This window comes from Poecilia latipinna, unplaced genomic scaffold (genome assembly GCF_001443285.1).
Source record: "Poecilia latipinna isolate Pla-1442-1.1 unplaced genomic scaffold, P_latipinna-1.0 Scaffold488, whole genome shotgun sequence".
Lineage (NCBI taxonomy): Eukaryota > Metazoa > Chordata > Actinopteri > Cyprinodontiformes > Poeciliidae > Poecilia > Poecilia latipinna.
The window spans coordinates 371879-394796 of record NW_015113104.1 but is presented as its reverse complement, the minus strand read 5'-3'; the positions used below and the strand labels follow the sequence as shown (position 1 = coordinate 394796).

General features: G+C 39.9%; 3 protein-coding genes across 5 annotated transcripts in view; 2 read left to right on the top strand and 1 right to left on the bottom strand.

Annotated features, from left to right (window-relative positions):
- Positions 1-6224, top strand: part of pde8a (phosphodiesterase 8A) — a 71589-nt gene extending 65365 nt beyond the window's left edge. For all 3 annotated transcript variants that reach the window (XM_015039879.1, XM_015039878.1, XM_015039880.1), the window contains 4 exons: positions 598-730; positions 2296-2460; positions 2596-2725; positions 3849-6224. In XM_015039879.1, coding sequence (XP_014895365.1) covers positions 598-730; positions 2296-2460; positions 2596-2725; positions 3849-3955 — 535 coding nt within the window. In that variant the 3' untranslated portion in view covers positions 3956-6224. The remainder of the gene's footprint in view (positions 1-597; positions 731-2295; positions 2461-2595; positions 2726-3848) is intronic.
- Positions 6225-8483: 2259 nt separating this feature from the next.
- On the top strand, positions 8484-15663 carry LOC106952028 (UPF0469 protein KIAA0907 homolog). Its single transcript, XM_015039876.1, has 14 exons — positions 8484-8636; positions 9178-9421; positions 9501-9620; positions 9708-9781; positions 10242-10294; positions 10427-10632; positions 11110-11318; positions 11532-11592; positions 11853-11910; positions 12101-12339; positions 13151-13255; positions 13895-13980; positions 14056-14180; positions 14629-15663. Exons 1-14 carry the CDS (start codon positions 8608-8610, stop codon positions 14757-14759), a joined length of 1740 nt encoding a protein of 579 aa, XP_014895362.1. The 5' UTR covers positions 8484-8607; the 3' UTR covers positions 14760-15663.
- Positions 14888-22918, bottom strand: part of fsd2 (fibronectin type III and SPRY domain containing 2) — a 12074-nt gene continuing 4043 nt past the window's right edge. The window contains exons 3-13 of the mRNA XM_015039875.1: positions 22654-22749; positions 21764-21997; positions 21592-21614; positions 21282-21403; positions 20737-20901; positions 20482-20616; positions 19379-19532; positions 18689-18822; positions 17451-17583; positions 17155-17331; positions 14888-16048 (exon numbers count right to left, since the gene is read on the bottom strand). Coding sequence (XP_014895361.1) covers positions 15799-16048; positions 17155-17331; positions 17451-17583; positions 18689-18822; positions 19379-19532; positions 20482-20616; positions 20737-20901; positions 21282-21403; positions 21592-21614; positions 21764-21997; positions 22654-22749 — 1623 coding nt within the window. The 3' untranslated portion in view covers positions 14888-15798. The remainder of the gene's footprint in view (positions 16049-17154; positions 17332-17450; positions 17584-18688; positions 18823-19378; positions 19533-20481; positions 20617-20736; positions 20902-21281; positions 21404-21591; positions 21615-21763; positions 21998-22653; positions 22750-22918) is intronic.

The window sequence follows — 22918 nt, the reverse complement described above, 5'->3', positions numbered from 1 at the left end:
TTTATAAACTATAATTTGAGTACGTGGCTGCAACCTTATAATAACATTCTTATAACAACGTTGCATAACCGTCTTGGCAAAAAAAAAAAAAAAGTCTCATTTGGCAGCTTTTGTGCTGAGACTCTTTTGCTCTGCATTACAAAAAGGTCCATATTCAGATTGTAGTTGGTGTTATTTACTATTGTTTCATTTAAATAGAGTGGATTCATCATTATTCATAAGTCTTTGGGAGCGACTTCTGTTAGGAAGGGCAACAGGCAGTAAAGCAAGTCTGAATTTCTGCTGATGAAAGATCACAGTGTGTGTTTGTGCGCATGTTTGTGTATTAGCACTGGCGGGACAGTAATGTGATTTGAGCCCCAAAACAGAATAGCTCACATGTGCTGGTCCCCTCGGAGGGGGGCAAGGGGGGCACGGCGGAGCGACGAACAAAGCAGCCATTCATCGCCACCGTCACTGTCGTCAGAAGGAGAAAACTGTTTACACGGGTTTCCATGCTACTACTCACCACGCTGTCCCTACCTCCTTCTGTTCCTCCTCCCATCTCTCCCTCTCTCCCTCACCCCCTTGTTGTCTTCTTCTTCTTCTTCTCTTCAGGAACGAGTATCGATCGTTACGACAGGCCGTCATAGACATGGTCCTCGCAACGGAGATGACCAAACACTTTGAACACGTCAACAAGTTTGTGAACAGCATCAACAAGCCGCTGGCTGCTCTGGAGGAGAACGGGGTGAGATTTCACGTGATGGCACGACAAAACACTGTCATTTTATTACAATAACAAATAATGGCTGAATAATTGCGTTTACAGAGGTAATTTTACAAAATTTCCCATTTTGATTTCTTTCCAAATAGAAAGAAGTATAACTCTGTCTCTAGAGATTCATAAACCAGCAGCAGAGAGTCAACAGAGACTTTGGATTTTAAGTGATAATCATAGGAACATATTAAGCGGACGTACGACCTGTTGGTTCTTGTGTTAGAGAGCGGGAGAATTTAACAACCTGGTTCTATCTTTACCGTCTCTGTGCGGAATGCTCAACATGGATATTAAAATGTTTTCCGGCGTGGGCGTTACCGACGCGTGGGACATGTCCCCCCGCACTTTTTTTTTTTTTTCAACCGTTAACCGTTCCAACGGTTGCAAAGACGCGGTGAGGTGATTCTCCGAGCCGTCTTTAAACGCACCACCAGCTTAACGCCTGTTACACCTGTGGATCTGATCACTGATCAGAACCTGCTGCAGAGCAGAGCTGCTGTGTTCAGCAACTAGCCAGACCCAAAAAAAAAAACAAGAAAAAAAACAAAACTTTGCACTTTTCTTCTAAACAAACCGAGTAAAGTGATTAGCAAACTCTGCTGCACGCAGATAATGGTAGCAAAATGTTGACCAGCTAATCCAGTATGTCATATTAAGCTAGTTAACAACACAAACTGTTGTTAACTAACCTATTTTTCACCCATTGCTAGATAGTTAGTACCAGGAATAAACCCAGCTCTCTTTCATTTATGTACAGAAGTGGTGCTCGCTGTTACTTTCCACATATTTAAAAGAAATCTTTATTTTCACAATAGAATAAGAAATATCAGGAAGCAGACATTAAACCAGAGGCCAGCAGCAGGGTAAGGAGGGATTATAATGTGGTGAGAAAACGAGATCTGTTACAGGAAGAAACCAGGCAGGTATCCGAACAGGGTTTTTACAGATATTTCAGAATTGCACTCATTCGCTCTCCAAACTATTTTTGACTGACTTGTAGGTAGCACAGCGAGAAGGCCGTATCCAGTTTATATTTAGGCTTTTTAAAAATTGTTTTCAGATATTACTCGTGTTCAAAAAGGCAGCAGATGTAGGGCATTCAGTTTTTATTTATCTTGATACATTTGCACATCTGTGCTGTCACATTTACCTAATGTAGCGTCGTCACTTTCTGTGTTCAAATTAAATTACAAGGTTCCTTGCCATGTTACCCTTCACTTTCATTCCATTTTTTCTGTCCTAAGTAACAGTAGGACTTTCACTTCTTTTCACCCCCTCGCTTCTGAGATGATGGCTACTCCCCAGTTTTCAGCCCTTTTTTTTTTTTTTTTTTTTTAAAGACGGGTTTAACACCAATAAACTCTGTTTTATTGCACCGCATTTGAGTCCAGTGTACTCAAATAAACAAGACAGGCTGACGAAGCAAAACAAAAAGCATGTATTCTGGATTTATCAGAGTATACATTTCCATCTGAAAGGATCTGGAGTGCCGGGGGGTTCTGTTCATCCTAACATCCTGCGTTGGTTTTGTTTAGGGAAGCAGTGACGAGGAGGCTGTCAAAAGCGTCCTGACGTCCCCGGAGAACCGGATCCTCGTCAAGCGGATGCTGATCAAGTGTGCAGACATCTCTAATCCGTGCAGGCCCCTGGAGCTCTGCATAGAATGGGCTGGCCGCATCTCAGAGGAGTATTTTGCACAGGTAAATACATTTACTAAGGACTATAGATGCAATTTCTAGAATTAGACGCTTGTTTTATTTGGTGCAATATGTTAGTAACAGACTTTTTAGTGCTGTCGGACATGATGGTCACTTGTGCTCTTGTCTTTGCCGCAGACGGATGAGGAGAAGAGACAAGGTCTACCGGTGGTCATGCCTGTGTTTGACAGAAACACGTGTAGCATCCCAAAGTCCCAGATTTCCTTTATAGACTACTTCATCACAGACATGTTTGATGCATGGGATGGTGAGACAACACGACATCACATAAACAACAGAACCGCTGTCCAAACATGTTTTTTTTTACTTCCTTACAATTCCTTGACTGTTTACAAATGTAATTTGGAAAGCCAGACTTACGATGGACTGAAAGGCATGACTGTATAAAATCCGGCTGAGTCTGAGTTGGGCGATGCTTCAACTAAGGATGCACTGATGAGACTTTCTGGCCGACACCGGTTTCCAATTATTTTTTTTTTTTATAAAGGTTGGACCTGCTGATTACTCCACTTCCACCCCACGTGGTTTTTAATGGAGATCGTAGTTTTGAAATAAGTGGAAAATGGCATTGTTAATAAATGTCCCCAGTCTTTATTTGATGTTTACCAAACTCTAAAGCATTTGTCAAAGCATTTGCTGTAGATTGAAGGATTTATAGACCAAATATGTTATGACGGGGAAACAAATCCAGCTTTTTTTTTTTTCTTTTTTTTTACATTTGGCCTTCCCAAACACCGATCAGAGACGATTAACAATATGTGCATCTATTTCTAAGATCTGTTTACAGGTGAAGCTTGCGTACTGAATACTTTTTCTGTCCAAAAATTAGCTATGTGTTGTTTCATTTCACTTTAATGTATCAAAGCAATGTGAGATACTAGATGGTTTATGTTGTTCTGTACATATGCTTGGTGTCACAGTGAGGACACTTGCTTTTTGCCATCATATGTGAGATAATTAGATATTTCAATTATAGCAACATTGCGATTTTAATCTCATAGCTGCCACTATTTTCCAAAATTTTACTTGTCCCGGAGAGACGCATAAGAAAAGCTCTTAAACTTCCTAACAACCCTGTGGACTGATTCCATTCCAGTAATTTTTTGTGTGTGTGTAAATGCAGCATTATATGCTACACAGCCGATCTGTCTGCCAGGTTTCAATCAAATGCGTCTTGGATTGAAAAACTAACAGCCTTTCTTATGATAGTTTGATTTTTAAAATTGGATTATAAAACACACTGAGGTTTGTGTAAAAAAAAAAATAATAATAAGGATTTTGCTGCATGTCTCAGGAGACAGAAGGTAAGGGTCATGTTTGTGATTTTTCAATCACACGCACTCACGCCGCCTCCCCTCTCTCCTCTCCAGCTTTTGCGGACCTCCCCAATCTTATGCAGCACTTGGACAACAACTTCAAGTACTGGAAAGGCCTTGACGATCGAAAGCTGCACACCCTGCGACCGCCTCCGGAGTAGCCGCTCGCTCGCAGCGTTCGGACCCTGGCACCGCCCCGAAAACCCCGGGTGCAGAACCTTCTTCTCTCCTGCTGGGGCGTCTCTCTCCCCACCCACCCTGTCAGCCCAGCCCAGCCCAGCCGCACAGGGACTCCTCGCCTTCACTCTCCTGCTTCTGTAGCACGCCGAGCGCCCCACATGTCCGTCCACAGCAGAAAAACGCACAGAGGGACTTCCCGACACTGCCGAAGTGCTGCTGGCTTCTCACAGGCCCGTCGGATGGGAACTGTAACCGTCGGATACGGACATCCAGCATCCTCATGAACTTCTCGTGCCTCATAGGCATTCGCAGTGTCGCTGTTGGCACGACTGAAAGAAGGACGGAGGAGGGGAGGCTTTTGGGTGTGGGGGGGGGTTGGGTCCTCACCGGTCTCTGTGGCAAAGCATCCATCCTCTGACTACCGCGTAGGCACTCCTGCCTGCCTGTGAAGTTGCTGTTAGCATCTAAAAAAAACAACAAAACTGTCTAGTCCATTTAAGGCCATGTAATCACTTCTTCAACCTCTAGCTCCTGCGCTCGCAGCGAGGCAGAGCCGCTCCTAGGAACCATCGGAGGCCACGTCATGAAAGTACACTCCACCGCTTATTTTATTTTATTATTTTTTTTGTTTGTTTGTTTGTTTTTTGTTTTTCAGGCAATATTTCCACATGTCCTTCAGAAACACAAAGTTGACACACGGCTGTCATAACAGAAATGAGAGCGGATGCTTCCTTCATGGGTCAGGGGTGGACCTTTGTCCCAGGCCCACTGCTGAGAGACAACAACATAAAGAAGAGAAAAACTCAATATAGGTATCTAATTACAGGTTATTTAGTGTGCTAATATTTTTCTTAAATTTCCATGTTTTTCTATAATAAAATTCACAAACAAATTAGTAAATGAGTAAGAGCAGAATGAGTTTAGAATTAAAAAAAAAGCCAAAGCTATTAAAGACCAGTACTACTACTACTACAACGCTCAAAAATTTACAATTATTATTATTCATGCGACCTTATTAAACATTTTTTTTTGTTTTCTTATCAAGAGTACAGTACCAGTTTGAATAAACGAATGAACCCTTTTGTATTGCACTGTATACAACATTAGAAGTGTCTACGTCTCAGTGATTTGTCCAGGAACGGGATGTTGCGTTGGAGAATAAGCTGTTTTTCTGTTTATCATCAGGAGATCGTCTGCTTGTGTGAACGCGTGTGGGAATTTGGTTTTCAAATTTTTTATTATTTTTTTGTTTCTTGTTTGTTTTGTTTTTATTTGTTTTGTTTTTTTTTCTTCTTCTTTTTGGTCGCTGGTGTGTGAGTGCGCGGGTGTGTTCATTGTTGCAGCAATCCCATACTCTTGGTTTGATGCTGTAAAACCGCTTGACATTTGACAACAGCAGCAGAAATATGTGAAAATCGTTTTGGACTTGAACAATATTTTTTCTTTTTTTTTTTCTTTTTTTTCTTTCTTTTTTTTTTGTCCTCCCAGAAATTTTTTGTATCTGGTTTGTCCTACTGAAGAAGAAGAAGAAAAAAAAGACTGCCTTATTTTGTACAATATTTATACAGTACATCCCACTGTGCAACTGTAATGGACATCTGGAGTTTTTTCTTATAACACAGTCAGAAGGTTACCTTCAAGTAAATCTCAATATTTTTATAGACAATGAATTTTACACTGGATTTGCAGCAGATGAGATCAACCATAATAGCTATCTGAACACCTGTGAAGGAGAAAGCCACACAGAGCGTGCGTATAGAGAGCCGAACGGTAAAGCAGGATATGGATCGCAGAGTTGTCTATCACTGTCTTTAAAGCAGTCTCCTGGAGGCCAGCTTGCATTGATTTTTTTTTTTCTTGTCTTTTCTTTTGATCAAAACATCACTCTATATTTGGCCAATCGTCCAACACCCTTATGCACAGACCCGGGTAACATTGTTTTGTTTTTTTTTTTGTTTTGTTTTTTTGTTTTTGTTCAAAGTTGGATTCAGATTAGGATACTAATATCTATGTTAAAAGATCGATGCTTCTTGAGAAGATTTCCTCTTTAAACAGTATATAAATGCCATAACAGCTAAGCAACTACTGGTTAATGAGATGCATTAACCACAATTAATTTTGTTTCTCTCTTATGACAGAATTGTACACTTAATCAGGGGATTTGTTTGTTCCTTCTGATTCACGTTTGGTCTGAAGGCACGGGGGGGAAAAAATAGAATTTATTCAATGAAAAATAAAATGTCAACTATATCCTTGCAGTGTTTTTCCTGCAACAGTTTTTTTTTTTTTTTTGTCTCTGGCATCTGTTCTTTCTCACATATTGTGAAAGTTTTCATGGCCTTTAAGGGTTTTTATGTTTTGTCATGTTACAAACTTGATCTTGAATGTATCTCGTCGTGGCTTTATGTGACAGCCCAGCACAAATTGGCACGCGATTACAAAGTGGAAGGAAAAGGATGCATGGTTTTCTAATTTTTTTTTAACATAAAATTTTGAAAAAGGTTGCATTTGGGTTTAGCAACCCAGAATGAATACTTTTTAACAACCACGTTACGCTGCAGATGTAAAGAGTTTTTGGGTTGGGTCTACCCACGGTGGACATCTAGAGACTAAAATTCGTGTCCTTTCTTTTCTGCAAACTAGCTCAAACTCTAGTCACATTGCATGAAGAGCATCTGGACTTTGTCTGAGTCATTCTTGTGGCTGACTTTATGTTCGGGTCCAGCCCAAGTGTCAAGTCAGAGGTTTTCTTTCGTTAGCTCCAGGGAATGATTATGCAGCCATCACCAAGTTTTAACCTTCTTCTAAATGTTTGTCGCATGTCTTGTGGCAGCACAACTCCTTGTGGCTTTCTTTTTGTTGCTCTTCCATAGTAGAGGAATAAGTAAAGTGTGTAAAGATTATGTATCCTGTCAAAGGTAAGACACACCTTTTGGATTTATATCTATAAAAGAGAATTTTAGTTGGTTCATATTTTCAAAGTACGCACGTCAAGATTTGTGGTTGTAATGTGACATTAAATCTGAATGACTTTGCGATACCATAAATGAACTTGATATTTGCATTCAGTTCTATAAATATTTTTAGCCGTGCACACACATGGAGTGTAGTTAATATCTGCTACACAAAGGAAAATGAGTGTTACTTTAAGTTTAGCAAACTCCAACTCAAAATATTACATCTAAAGTGGTTTGCTCCTTGGCATTTTAAAGAATAAGTAAATTCTGGTGTTATCGTGTAAAGAACATAAAAACTTTTCACATGTAATTTGACATCAGCAGTAAGGATAACTGTTATCTTCCATTTAATCGTGCTACATGTGATTCAAGAATGCTGCATCTTCTGTAAAGTAGACGGCATAATTTTTGAATTAGGTTTAAAGTAATGTTCATACTTACTGCTAAAATTTTTTTTTTTGCAAAGCAACATGAATAGACCCAACAATGACATCCAGGCTGGAAAGAAAATGTTTCTTTTTAATAGGAAGAAATCTTTGGCGTGACCGGGCTCAGAGGACAGCCATCTGCCTCAACCAGTTGGAGGTGAGGAGACGTGAGGAGAGACGGCACCAACAAAGACAGACGGGACGGTGTTGTGGTTGTTGGTCAACCACAACATTGGCTGTTGGCACAAGATGGAAAAAAATACACTGTCCACTCCTAAATGACTTTTTGAGTCATATTGCAACTAGAACCAAATTACTTGATTTTTTTTTTTTTTTTGCAATAATTCAATGACAGTATTTTAATAGAGGTATGAAGGAGTCTCACCATGCTCAAAGATCCTGATCAGATCAAAGTGACTGGAGTCCTTTTCCCCCCAGATACTTACCTTTTTCATATGGAAAGAGGAAAAATAAGCATTGTGGTTTCATTCTTGATTATCATAAAATATGCTCAAAGTGAAAATGTTTCTTGCTATATTAAAGACTTCTTCCAAATACAGAAAGGCTAAACATCTATTATATGAAGTGAAGAATATAAAGGTGCATCAATACAAACTTTTTCTTCAACAAATCTTTTTGAATTTGAATATAAATGCACAGATCAGGCGTCTTCTGGGCCATAGCATTGTTTTCCCTTTGACATTTGGGAAAAATGTCAAAGGGACATTTGACATTAAATAATAAAATCAGTTTTAAAATAAAAATAAAATCAGTTTTATTTTGATTAAAACTGATTTATTTATTTTCCAACTAGACACATTAAAAGAGATTTAAAGGAGGTGGCATTTTTCAGCAGTACAGAAAAACAAAACGTTGTTTTCATTATGATATATTAAATTAAATATGTGCTTTTATGAGACTTCTTATCTTTCCAATGACCTAAGCTGTACAAATAAGTTTTGCTGTGAAAGGCGGAATAAGTTTAACCTGGTTCACTGTGTTACATTTGGCGCCCCGTACAGCTCTGTCTGTCGACTCATCGATCTTACCTCTGTGTGTACAGTGGCGCGCAGATTGTTCCAGACTGACGTTACGTAACATAAAAACAGCCCAACTTCCGTCAGATCAGACTTTGCGACAGAGTCGTCAGAGGAAACAGTCGGCGACATCGGACTGATGGCTGCGGTCGTTCAACATTATCTATATTAGAGACATTTTAAAAACATTTATATTTTCCGGGGTCGTGCTATGTCTTCGGGAATGACAGGACAAACGCCGTGAGTATTACCTTATTTTGGAGATAACTCGAGGAACGAGCTCACAAGCCGAGGCCGTGTTAGCCATATCCTGCTACGCTAACGCTAGCTGCCGCGTTAGCTGCCTAATAGCTTCTTGGCCTAGTAGTAAAAGTTGGCTCAGGGAGTATTTGTGTAATTTATTTTGACTGAAATCTTACGCTTATAACCGATGTCTTAGGATTAATTCTACTTGCTACTATATAAATTTATTGTTGGTCTATTGGAGGTTTAAACAGTTTAAACTAGAATCGTAAATCGGTGTTAGCTAACTCAACATTAGCTTCAGCGTCTGTGGAATGCTACATTGCTGGTTTGTTTTCTTTATATTTCGGAAGGTAAGGAAATTATGTATTGCTGAGAGATACACATTTGGTCAAATATTATAAACTGTCTTAATGTAAAGTAGTAGTGCTGAACTACATTAGAGATGGGAGAAAGGGATGGTGAAAACAGCAACGTGAGCTTAACTCTGCATTGTATGAAGTATCTTCTTTTTGTGTCTGTATGTTTGTTTTTTCAGCTGCCTAACAAGTCGCTGGGATCAACCAGCACAACCTAAAAAGAGTGTGGATGTGCAGCAACAGAAGAGTATTGGCAATGCCACGCTCCCCGTCGCCTTCCCTGGGGTTGTCGGCTCTCAGCCACCAGAGGCAGAAGAAACACCAACAGGGGGAGTTGAGAAAGCAGCAGCCATGGCTGCTAAAATAAATGCCATGTTGATGGCAAAGGGAAAACTTTTAACTCCTCCACCATTACTTCCAAAGGTGCATAGTTTTAAAAAAAATCTGGAAGGAAGTCTTTTTCTGTTTTTGCAATACTAATACTTTACTTTGTTTTATTAAGAAACCCCCAAGTATCCCTGTTCCAACCCCTGCAGAAGAATTGGTGGTCACAGAGGTCGACATAAATGACGTACCGCTAAACTGCAGAGAACTTCTTACTAAAGGAAAAACACAAGAGGAGGTAAGTGGAAAACTGGCATTAAACACAAAAACCAAACTTTTTATGTATATATATTTGTAACATTTAATTTCTTATTCTGCTTTTCAGATCAGGTTATTTAGTGGAGCCGTTGTCTCAACTAAAGGTCTTTACATGCCTGAGATTGAAAAAGGAGCGGGAGGGTATGTTGCACAGGGAATTTAATGTTTTATTTTCCATGACTAGTTCTTCAAACTTCTGACATTAACGATTTCTTTAAAAAAATAAAATCAAATAAAAAATTGTGATGGGATAATATTTTTGTTAAGCAGAGTGGAAGTTTTGAGAGAGTGAAACAAGAAATAACACCTGGGACATTAATAATTTGATTTATGTATCAGATATTGTAGGAAATACATGCTGTATTTGAACTTTAACTTTACTGTATTGTCATAGTTTGTCATGCAGTCTTTTTTTCCAAACAATTGAGATTTGTATGCAATACATCTCCAGAACTTTTGTAATAACATCTTACTAGATGTCAGGTGTTTAATTTTTTTTTGTTTCAGTGAAAAATGTTTATTTTGTTCACATTTAGTGCAAATTAGTGCATTTAGTTTAGTGCAAATGTTTCCCTAACATTTGTGATGTAATTTCTTTCAGACAAAGACCTTTGTATTTACATGTTCAGGGAAAAACACAAGAGCAAGTCAATAGTAAGTAGGATTATTATTATTATTTTCAATGAGCAAATTTGATATTGTTTTTTGAAAGATTCACAAGGCACCTGTCAGTTTTTGTTTTTTCCATCTCTCACATGTTTTGTTCTTTTTCCTGTGGGATATCAGAAGCTGTGATGAGAATAAAGGAGATAATTTCTGAGGATGTGATAAGAGCCTCAGCAGCGTCCGGAGGACAGCAGGTCCCTGTGATCCCACCACTCACTCTTTACCCTCAGCCTCCTCGGCCCGTCATTCCCACTCCTGTGCCACGTTTGCCCAACGCAAACTCTGTGCCGGGCCAGGGACATCGACCAGCAGCTCCTCATACAGGGGTGGGTAAACCTCATGTTTCTGTTGTGGTTCAAACAACAAGGCTTCCCTCTGGTTAAATACCCAGAGTTAACACACTCTTGCTTGTGTTTTTATGTTTTCACACTGTTATGTCGATGGAAAATATACAGATCACAAGATAAAACATCTTTTAGACCAGTGAACAAGAAAAAAATCTAAAATGATAAACAATCAAAAGCCATTATTGCACTCGGTGCAAGATGTATTTCTAGCTAATTTTTCTAGACTCAAGCAGACCTTTTAACGGAGGTAAAGAAAGTGAGGCAAATGGAGTTTGTTGCCTTCACTGAAACTCGCCTCCAAAATCAACCAGCAGAGAGAATATCCTTGGCTTGGAGTGAAAAACCTTGGATAGCTGCATTTGCTTACAAAGCCTCTTAAATGTATGGAAAAAAAATATTTAGCTAATGTAACTGGACATAATTATTGACACCGTTTATTCTTTCAATGTCCCCCAGAGTTTTGTGCACACTAAAATCTTTGTGGGCCTGGACCAGGCGTTGCCCTCGTTCAACGTGAAGGAAAAGGTCGAGGGTCCAGCCGGTTCGTACCTGAGTCACATCCAGACCGAGACGGGGGCTCGAGTCTTCCTCAGGGGGAAAGGGTCCGGTTACATCGAACAGGCATCCAAACGAGAGTCGTTTGAGCCTCTTTATGTCTACATCAGGTATGTTCACTTCCCATAAAACCTTTTAGGTGTAGCGTGAAGGATTTCCCTCTTTAAATGGAACAAAGTGTAATCGACGTCGTCTGGTTTCGGTTAAGGCAGTGAGCAGCTGCTTGCACCGAAGTCATAAAATGTCTTTTTGTTTTGCTGTCTGCGAGTCCCTTATTGAGTCTGCTGCGTTCTAGTCCAACAAAGCTCTTTTGTGTGTCGCAGCCACCCAAATGCAGCCGGATTAGAGTCTGCTAAGAAACTCACAGAGAGTCTGCTTGAAACTGTAAGTTGACCATGTCACCATGTAGACAATTGCAGAATAAATTCGGAGGTACAAGAAGGTGAAACTACTGAAGCGTATAGTTTCCACTGATACCCACCTCCAAAATCAATGTGGTAGTGTGAACCGCCTGATCTCGAGTCTTAGACCTTGTGTGCTCTGCACCTACCCACAGACTCATTACTGACAACAGATTAGTACAGTCTCTGTGAAACTTTTGTCGCTCACGAGTTATTTTTATTTTTCCATCTTTTATTCATTAGGTGAGAGCTGAACATGCCCAAATGGTGTCAGTGTACACAGCCACAGGCGCAACACAGCGTAAGTATTATTATCATTACTGCTACTGGGCAGATTCCAACAAGTTTATCCAATATCAGATACTGGTTGGCTGCATTGTTCTTGTGATTAGAGAATATTCCCTTGGCATCATTAGTGGTTGAGCAATAAGTTGAGTTGGTAAGCCATACTCCATTTACTTCAAAATTAACATTCTACAATTTCATTTCAGCATACGCAGCACATGGATTTCCAACTAATAGCAGTTACTCTAGCCAGGGGTCCTGGTATAACTACCCAGCAAATGGGTATGCTGGCGGCTATGCAGCGTATCCAGGAGCCGGTGGTTACTGGAGTAATGCAAATGGCGCCCCAAGTCAATCTAACCTGTCGACAACCCCATCTCCATCTTCTCAGGCAATGATTCAGTATCCAGTGTGTCCTAGGAAACCACATCCCTTTCTTGTCCAGGTAACTGCCACACATCGACATCTTTTATGTCTAGATTTTTCCCGGTGTTTACGTTTCGGTCACATCGGTTTTCTTCTGTACGTTTTACCAGATCCCTACATATCTACGCATTTGCATTGCAGGAAATTGGAACGCGATTATTAATTTTGTTTATTAATTCAGTTCAAAAAGCGCATCTTCTACATAATATAGATGAATTACATTCGGCGTTTATATTCCAAGCCTTTATTTCTGTTAATGTGGAAGATTACAGCCTACAGCTAGTAATAAAACGCCAACATCAATTTTCTCTGTAAATTGCAATCGGTTAAAATGGATTTTGATAGCAGGAATGTTGGCTCGCTCAAAAGTATCTCCATGTACGTCAGCCTAAATGACGGTGGGCATTTTTGTAGTTTTCTATGTTGATTGTGCAACTTGTGGCGCAATGAGCAGCAGCAGCCTTTCCTACGAATAAGTAGGCTATGATATGGTAATAACTTTACATCCTGTATCTAAAGATATACACATTAAGGGTATTTATTTGATGATATAGACATTTTCATTTTTTGGCTGTAATCAATAATCATCAAAATTGAGAGAAATTAACCCTTGACGTCCTATATATCATTTCTATCATGAATCCATTTTAATTACTCAAAACGAGATTCCAGTTTCAGATCGAAATGCACTTCATCTGAATAAAAACGAAACGTATAAAACCATGGATAAGTTGACCCGATCTGCGGCTGTGAGGGGCTGCAGGCTGTGTGTGTTACAAGGCTTTGAACACACACAGCAGTGTACATATGTTGGTTGTGCTCTGCTTAAGGATCCGGGCAGCAGTGAGACAGTGGAGCCTGGAGGATCTTTAAACACCCCCCCTGACTCAGGAAGTCCCAAAGGTCACTTCCAGGAGGGGGCTAAGGACGAACAGGTTAGCTGGAGCGCTGGTGCCTCTACGTATCGGTTAAAGCTCATTCTGGTCGTGCTCAAGTTTTGGATCAGTTTGGGTTTCATGAGGATTTCTGAAGTTTCACATCTGGAAACTCGATGCCGTTTCACTTGAAGTTGCTACATAGTCTCACACATTTTTTTTTTGTTTTGTTTTTAATTGTTTTGTACATCACACCTCTCTTGATATACTATTTAAAAAAAATCAGCCATTCCAGATAACAAACTCTGTTTGCAAACTCCATAAATACGAGTGAAGTAGAATAATTGATCATAGATCATTTTTGATTTGGAACAATATCTGTTACTATTTGCAATTATTGCTTCATAAACAAAATAGTGATTTTTATTTATTTATTTTTTTAATTATTGTTGCTTGGATCATAATTACAATAAATATTCAAAAATATTTGTGTAAAATTTAAGGGCCGTTTTTCAAATTCCTACCATTGTGTTTATCAAACACTGAGTGCGAGGGTGGCCTGTTTTCATTCATACCTCAAAGAATGAGCATAATTTTTAGGAATCAATGAAAAAAACAATGCATATAGATAAATTCAAGCTTTCACATCTTTTCATGATGAGTTGCACTTTCTAAAGTGATGCATGACTTCCTCTGTAGCCTGCCAGCTGCTCTCCAGAGGGTCCTGCTCACCTGGAGTCCACCCTTCCTTCATCCAGCGTAGGAGAGGAGAAAGTTGTAGAAAGGTTGGATTTCTACAGATTTTCTCAGGTTTCCTTCAAGTTGATTTTGGGACGATGTTGACGTTTGTATCCCTTCAGGATATTGATGCCTCCACCTCCATCGCCGTTTGTGGCTCCTCCCCCCGTTACGCGCAAGAGGCCGAGGGACGCCGCCGCGCCAGAAGCCCCGGCCAGCCTGCCCCCCGCCGCCCCCGCGTCAACGGGTATGCGCTTCTTCTCTTCCAACGTACTCAGAAAGCCTGAGAGCTCAGACGTTTACTTCTGTGGAGTTCTGTGTTGCATGTCGTAGCATCTCCCCCCATGGATCAATGGGGGAGGAGTGGAGACCTGTTTGAAGCGCACCACTGCTGGAACTCACTAACGTGCTCTTCTTGTATATGTTTTTTGTCTTTCCCTTGTTCTCTCTCTCAACATGTGTCCCCCGGACGTGCCTGTAATGGATGTGTGCTGTGCTGCCGTTTGATTTTGATATCTTCCCTCCCCCCCATGGCTCTGGATCAAACCAACTCAAAAACCACGCCTTATGTGGGGCTCCTCACTGGGTTTCCGTTTGGTTTTGTTCTCTCTCACTCCCCCTCCCCTGTTTCTCTCCGATGTCTCCCACCTTTCCCCTTTTTTTTTCTGTTTTTCTCCATTTTTTTGTAATTACAGGTGTTGAGGAAGAGGTGTCAGTGAAGAAGACTAAAGTGAGCGTTGATACTTCTGGGCTCGTGCCCTACGGCGGAGATTCCTCAGATGAAGAGGATGAGAGGACACACAGCAGTAAGACAGAAAACCTATAACGTCTGTCATCCCCCCACTGTCCCTGAAATTTTTACAGACCAAAAGTTTTAACTCTCATCATATCGACACAATGAAAGGAGAAGTCTGCCCTGAAATAACCATACCAGCATTTTTATACATTTTACCTTCTTTGGTTTATCTTTTTATCCTTCCAAAAAGAACAGGTTTTCACTTTGTTTTGGCTCTTACCAAAATTCAGATAAAACTTTCCATACATACAAATAAACCTAAACCTGACGGGTTTAAGATGGTAACATACAGTATGTGCTATATTGATTAAAGTGTGTAAATTAACAGATTTACACACTTTAAATTTGTGAATTTAAAGTGAATTTAAAGCGCTTTACTAGTGTAAACAGGTTCTTATTTCCTTTGTCCATCCATGTTTAAGTTTAGGTTTTTGTTTGTCTCCAGATGCTCTTGCACAAGTAAGGTTAAACTTGTTTAGATATATTCTTTAGTCTAAAATAGTTTAAGCTGATGTAAATACAGAAGCCAACAACCAGGTGCTTGTAGTCAAATGTCATTTGAGCTTTTGTAAAAAGTTCAACTTTTTTCACTTTAATCTGACTAAATGTTGCCCTCATCAACTTTTAACACAGAACAAATGGTATTAAATCCCAGTCATTACACACGTCTCAAAGTATGGAGGTACACAGGGCGGACTTCTCTAACATGTGAATACAGCTGTATAATAAAGAGAAACTTTCTTCTTTTTGTTTTTTTTTTTTTTTCCCTCCAACTTTTGTTAATAAAGTCCCATTTTGAGCGTCGACATCTGGCCTTGCTGCAATCGCAGATTGTTTAAATACATATAAACTTCAGTGAAACCTTTTTCTCATCTTGGAAAATGGTGTATGCCTGTTCCCATGGAATACTATAATAAAACAACTTCAGAAAGTATATTTTTATTGATGCGTTTCTGTCTGAACTTTCACACTGTAAATGATTTTTTTGTTGTAACATTTAATGTCACGATAATGAAAACTGAGGTTAATTATTAGTTCTGTTTATGACCTCATTAACACCGACTTCCTGTCAGATGAAAGTGTAGTCAGGAGCTTGTATGCCATTATGTACAGTAAGCGCTCCTGGGTTGTCCAGGCTGAAACAGGGGTGGACGTAATTGTGAAAGCGACAGTGGAAGGTATGCAGATGTTGCTCCAGATTAGCATTGAAGAAGCTCAGAGTTCCCCTGTCGTAGTCGAGAGCCACTCCGATACGCACTGGATGCACTGTGATCCTCAAGTCTGGACTCCAGCCGTTATGCAGGAACTCGTATTTATGTCTAAAAGTAAAGAGGACAATGCGATATTAGAAGGAAGAGTTCTGTTTTCTCTCACACGTGGCTGGCCGCCTGCCTCTGGGAAAGCACAAGACCGAGCCAGCAACCGATACCCGAATGGCTGCCGATGAAAGAAAATAAGAAATGTGACTTAAAGGTTTGCGTAGGCAGAATGAACAAGCTGCCCGCAATGGGGAATCACATTTGAAGCTTGATATGAATGACTCGATAAATGTGACAAACGCCCTGACTTGTATTAAATACAGTTGCTATAGAAACGCATGACAAGATATTTCATGGTAGTTCCTTTGAGCTCAGGCTTTCACAGGGCTGATGCATGTTTTTGTATTTTGCTTAGGAAAGGGAATTTTAAATGCTAAAAATACAGTCCTGGCCCAGTTTCCAGGATCAGCACGTTAATTCTGATGGTGGATGAAAACAAATCTGCTCGGGCTTTTGTACTGTTAAAATGAGAGCCAGTTTAATTTTCCTCTGCTTGTGCTGCAGTTGGAAAATTGCCATACTTCGACAATTGATCGGATTGCAAATTAAGAGCCCAGATAAAAGTAAGGAATACATTTCTGAGCAGACTATTAAATGGTTTTACACTTAAACATTCCACCAAAGCACCTGGTATGCACAGTGGTGGAAAAATTGTAATGCCCTACAAAAATCTGTGGACGAGAAATATAAATTTGACAATAAACAAAAACTGACCAAAATACTTCTAAAATCACACAAGTTAGTCGGTTCAGAAGCACATGATGAACATCATGACTCGGCATTCTTAAACGGTCTACAGAAAGTTCCTGCTACTGTTTTGGGTTTAACTTTTACGATGCGTCCGTTCAAGGAGGAAACCCAGTTCTCTTGAGAAAAACATGAGGGCTAACCTAATGTTAGAAAGGACAAAGACCAGGACTTGTGCAGTTGAGTCTAAGTGTAATTATTTGGACACCAGAACAAAGGAAATGTTTGACTTAAGCCAAACGGCAATTCAGAAAACGTGCATCAAAACTAAGAACATTTCTTGATTTAAACAAAATGCTATCGGTGACCTAATTTTCCCGTGGATGTAACGAGACGCACTGGAGTTGTGCACCGTTTACCTGGACGGGGTGCGAATGTGTCTCATACACCAGGAGCTACCGTTGGCACCAAGGTACCCGTCCCTCTCCGTGTCTTCGTATGCAACTCCGACACGAAACTCGGTCTCATCGTCCACCTCGACTTCCCAGTAGTGCCTGCCTCGCACTGGAATCAGATCCCCCAAAATGGCTACACATCTGCACATAAGCACACACACACACACACACATATATATATATATATACTTAAAATTAAAGGTCCAGCTGGATGTTTCAATGACGCTTTGTCGAACTAAGCAGCTGTTGGGACACTTTACCTTGTGAAAGTGTTGTCCTCAAAAGCCATTGCAGTTATGGGCAACTCCTCATCTCCATAGAATATAGTGAAGCCATCTTCTGACATGGAGAGACAGGGATGAGCGGTGTCCTCCAGGAGGTAGAAGAAGGTGCCTGTTCAGTCACCACACAATAACACAAGGGATTTCTTGTTAGAATATCTACAAACTTGAGGCTCCATTTCCAACCAAGGCCATTATAACTGACTGTGTTTTCTAATAGATCTATTTTAAAATGCCTTGTTTTAGCACTGCCTATCCAATAGAGTTTAATTTCATGGAGTGCTAGACTGAGATGTAACCTAACATAGCAACTTGATGGCAGATGGACAGAATTTAAAGCTAAATAACTCTGCTTGGGCTTGAGCTCCCTAAACATTTTATGGATACAATTTTTTAAACAAATTTATATTTTTTTCTGTTTGCCAAACTGATTTACACTTCTGATCAATTAAGCATATTTTTCAGGTATTATCTTCATCATAGTGGCTTCCCATTCTGCTGGTAAAAGGGTGTAGTGAATAGTTTACCCCAAGCCATTTCACCATATGGCTTAGGATAAACTATTTAAAAGTGACAAGAGGAAGAAAATGCCCATTAAAAAAAACAAACCTTTTAATTCAGAAAACCTTTCTAGATTCAACAAAACACATTATCATACAGTCAGTTTGGTTTGCCATTGCTTTACCAGGTAACTGTACAGGTTTTTGTCCAATAGATAAACTGAATAGAAGCAACTTGTGTATTGAAGCAATGTTGTCTGAATTCTTCTGTGATTCTGTGCGAGAAGTTCAGGGTTCTTGGGGGCCCCCTAGTGGTGCGTTGGTCCTGTGCAGCAGCTCGGTTCGCTTATACTCTGGGTTGATCAAACCTTCTATGCAAAATAGCAAACGGTTCAACTGTACTGCTGGCATCTATAAAATGTTAGTGAGAAAAATCTTTAAATAAAAAATAGAAACCACATAAATGAAAAAAAAAAACAAAAATGCAATGATGTTAAGTGCAACATCTTAACTTTTTTTTTTGTTAAGATGTTTGGCAGTTTAGGGTGTTAATAGCTTATATATATATATATATATATATATATATATATATATATATATATATATAGGTTGTTTTTTTAAATACGGTAAATAAATAGCTCAGAGTATTGTGTCCTCTACCAGTCAAAACCACTCCAAGATTTTCATCAGCAAGCAAGGATATTTTTTTGTTTTTACCAGTTGTGGAGATAGTTATAGCATCACTCCTGTCACTCGGACCTCCAATGTTGACCGCTCTTACAGAGATGAGGTATTGTCGCCCTGCCTGCAGCTGGATCAGACACTGACAGGTGGGCACGGCTACTATAGACCTAGACACAACACATGAAGGGAAAAAATATATATAATTTTTCTTTCTTAAATCAAGTTCAAATCAAAAGTCACTTTTCGAGTAGTTGCTTTTTACAGCCAGGTAAAATTTACTACACCTCATCCTTTGTAAAATACCAAACGAGTAAATTCAGAGTTGTAATCTGGAGCTTTAAATAGTTTGTATTTTTGCAGCAAGCTGATGAAAAATAAGAAATGACTAAGTGTGAGGACACACTTCCAGCTGAAGCAAACACTGCTGCAGGAGCTGAAATTAAGAATAGATTTTCTAGGACAGAGAACGTCTTGATTCAGCAGCTCTATAACCAAGGGACCTGGAAAAATCCCAGGCATGCACAACCCTGGCTCTATATGAAGACGATACAACAACAGGCCTCGTGTCTACCAAAGCAGATGAAGAGTCCTAATACCTCAGGGAGCAAGCAGTATGTTGCAAACCTCTGACACCTTAAGCAATTTTTTTTCTATTTTTCTTAAGAAATCATTACATAATCATTGAGTAAGACTGAGGTGGTGTATTAATAGCTCGGTTCTTACTCGGTAATGTTGCTCTCTGCGCCCACAGTTCCCGTCTCACTGAGCTCCACAATGTAGGAGTCTACAGGGTTGGTGTTTCCTGATTCCCATCGGATCAGGGCAGCCTCTGGGCAGCTGCTGCACTCCCTCTGCTTGATTGCAGGAGGCGACGGCACTACGGAGAAACGATTTGTGATTTCATTAATAGTGTTGAGCCTCTTGAGTACTTGCAACTGAAGTTATACTAAAAAAAACTAGTATCCAAATGCAACAATCTTGCTTTTACAGACTAAGAAATCCTCAAAACTATTCGACCAACTGAATATAATTCTTTATCAGAGCACAAATTAGAAAACTAGATGTGATCTCAGGCACAATTGATATCAACAATGAGAGGTTTTTATTATTTGGATTGTTTTTATGAGACTGAACACTTTGTTCATGGCAACGTCTCACTGAGTGTTAGAAATATGACAAAGTTCAAGAAATTCAGAGAAGAGATTATCATCTTGAAAAGTTTAAGGGGCGCTATTATGTATTTTCCAGACACATAGTGCCATTTGTAGCACAATCAAGTAACTATGTTACCTTCAGTTGTTATAAATATGAATTTTAATTTGAAATTTCATCTCCCTTTTTTAAGAAGCTCCTGCTCCACTAAGACTTGGTTTCAGGACAAGATGTTCTGGTAAATATTAGAATGCAAGAACAATGAATGTGTTGAACTCTCATGAGTTGGGAATTTGAAAAAGGCAGGTACAGCACACAAATCCAGAAATAATAGTGTATTGGAAGCCCTTGTGTATGAGCAGCAGGCACAGAGTCCTCAGGAAAGCTGCCAGAAGCTGGTGCCTGGCTATAAATCCCATTTGCAGCAGGCCAGAACAGCAAAAGGCTGCTCTACTAAGTGCTAAATACTCTTTTCATGAACTGGTTGAGTAATTTGGAGACTCCCGTTTCCATTGAAAGTGTCATTTTCTATCTAATTCGAAGAAAGCACTTATAATAGCACATGGTTTTACAGTTTTGTTTAATTTGCCAATAAATCTAATTTGCAGCGGCGGCAGTGAATGATTCTCGGTACACCTATAGATAGTGTTGTGAGAACTGTGGCACTAAATTACCCGTCATGTACAAGGCCTTCTCACTCGCTGGGCTGATGCCTGTTGTGTTGGTAGCCGTCACCCAGAGCTCATATTGAGCATTGTGGAGCAGGTCTGTCACAGTGCAATGGGTCTCCTTCACTTTTACCTTGCTTTCTGGAAAAAAAACAAAAAAAAAACACATCCATTTAGTTGGACTGTTGCTGAAATATATTATATATAAAAAACAACAATTCTACAACACTATATTTGTAATGGTGTCATCATCCAGTGTACCCTGCGGTGCACAGGTACTGTCTGCCGGCGTGTCCTCCAGCACCGGTCGGTAGTAAAGCTCGTAGTACTCCACCGTGTCGTCGGAGAATAAGCTCCAGCACACATGCAGGGAGGTCTGGGTGGCCGAGTTGGGCAGCTGCGGGTTGATCACTGGTGCAGACGGAGCTGTTTGTGTGACGCAAGTACACAAGTCAGTCCACTGTTGTTATCGAGACACCAACCAAAAAACACACGTGTCAAAATAGCTTCATCTAGTAAACTTTACGTTAATTTAAATGAGCAGTACCACTTTTGCCAAGAAGAAAGTTCAAGTATTAGGCCAGGGAATTCCTACAGGCTTGTTTCAAAGGAAGACTTTCAAAAAATGTTAGTAAGGGTGTACATTTCAATCGGTACGCATCATTTTTTATGCAGGAGCTACGGGCATGCTTGATGGGATGTGTATATTGTCTGGGCAATCTCTGTATCACAGAGTTTCCTATGTTGTGCATTATTCCGATATCTTTGTGATTTACTTCAATAGGTGATTCATTTATGATTCAGACCTGGCACAACATTGATGGAGTCCATCATGGTTTTCACGTCTGACAGGTCGGCCAGCGGCGTGCTGAACTCAAGACTCGTCGACAGCGAGAGGTCGATGTCCTCCTTGGCAAACTCCTCGACTCTAGTGAAGCATACAGGTCATTCTGGTAAATTACGAGATTTAAAACAAAGATGAATGTTCAAGCATCATGCCATGTGGATCACACCTTAGCATGAACATTAAAATATCGATGCTAGGTCCTCCCAAATCACTCTGCAGTCCCTGCTATTGTCACAACATGCACACACACAGAGGAGCTTCGCGATTACCTTTTAACGATGGGCATAACTGTCTGTCAACAAAAGTCAAAAGAAATCTATCAAACAGGATTTTATTTTATTTTTTTTACATTTGCATTTTGAAATATCATAACTGGTGTGTTTTATTTTGTGTATGAAAAACCAAAAAAAAAAAATCTCTAAGTAAACCAAGTTGAGCTACCTTTAGGAAAAGCCTCTCGTCCTGGCAGCGGTAAACCTCCTGGGCCGTCTCGATGAGCTCCTTCGAGGTGTCCAGCGCCTGCCCACAGGCCACCAGCTGCTTGTATAGGGACTCCAGCTTGCTCTTCTTCTCCTCCTGCAGTCCCGTCTCCCTGTCGTCGTAGCGCTGGGACAACGTCTGCAGCACGTCGTTGTAGTGCTGCTCCAAGTGCTGCTCCTGGCGGCCGAAGTTCTCCTGGACAAAACATTCAGGCGATCTGATGCAGTTTTGAGACTGAAAACATTGATCTGCATGTTCAGTTCTGCTGCTACGTGCACTGAGGATGGACCAGGGTTTCAAGAAATGTGCCATTTCAAATTCCAAGGCAGACTAGAATATTTAAATTGCTCATGGCAAACTTTTACCCAGTAAGGGTGAGTCGTGAAACAGCGCACTGCTGAAATTGGACTCTAATTTGTCAGAAACGTAAAGGGTCATTTCGCAGATATTTAGTCAGTTGCAATAACTTAAATAACACCTACTTCAAAATCTATAACACTGAGATTACAGATTCTGTGGTACATTGGTTAGTTTGTAAAAAAAAAAAAAAAAAAAAAAGCAAATCAAACAGAAATAATGTATTTAAATTGTGAGTCAAATTAAATGTCTAGAAATTAAATTTAGATGGTACCAAGTCATTTCCCTTACCAAGACATTTTAACTTGCAACTTACCAAGGAAAGTCAAACCCAATAATAACAAAAGGGTCATGTGTATGTTTCAACAGCACGTTATTTCAAACCTGTGTGGATTGAAATAACATATGAAGCTCTCACTCCCCTAATTTGTTTTTGTTTTAAATCATTTGCGATGTCTGTTGCATGAAACTTTCACGCAGAAATATAGGTTTACCTCCACAGTGAGAAAGATTTCCTCCAAATGACCAGCAAAGTTCTCCATCTCAGCAACCTTCCCCTGCAGCTGGTTCCTGATGGAGGCGATCTCACCCTGAAAGCAGGTGAGACTCAGGGTCCAACACTTTCCTAAATTAATTTTTTAAAAATTGCATAGTAGTTTTTCATTGACATGCAACTGAGAATAAAATGACAGACTATTGTGTTTTCCACAAATTTAGACATCAATTAGTTTTGATCAACATTATTCCTACTTTTTTTTT

What these genes read in the sequence shown, in the direction of transcription:
- LOC106952028 (XM_015039876.1), top strand. Translation starts at nt 8,608, where the DNA reads ATGTCTTCGGGAATGACAGGACAAACGCC. An exon ending in GGAATGACAGGACAAACGCC is followed by an intron (nt 8,637 to 9,177) that starts GTGAGTATTACC and finishes TTGTTTTTTCAG; the next exon opens with CTGCCTAACAAGTCGCTGGG. An exon ending in AAGGAAAAACACAAGAGGAG is followed by an intron (nt 9,621 to 9,707) that starts GTAAGTGGAAAA and finishes TCTGCTTTTCAG; the next exon opens with ATCAGGTTATTTAGTGGAGC.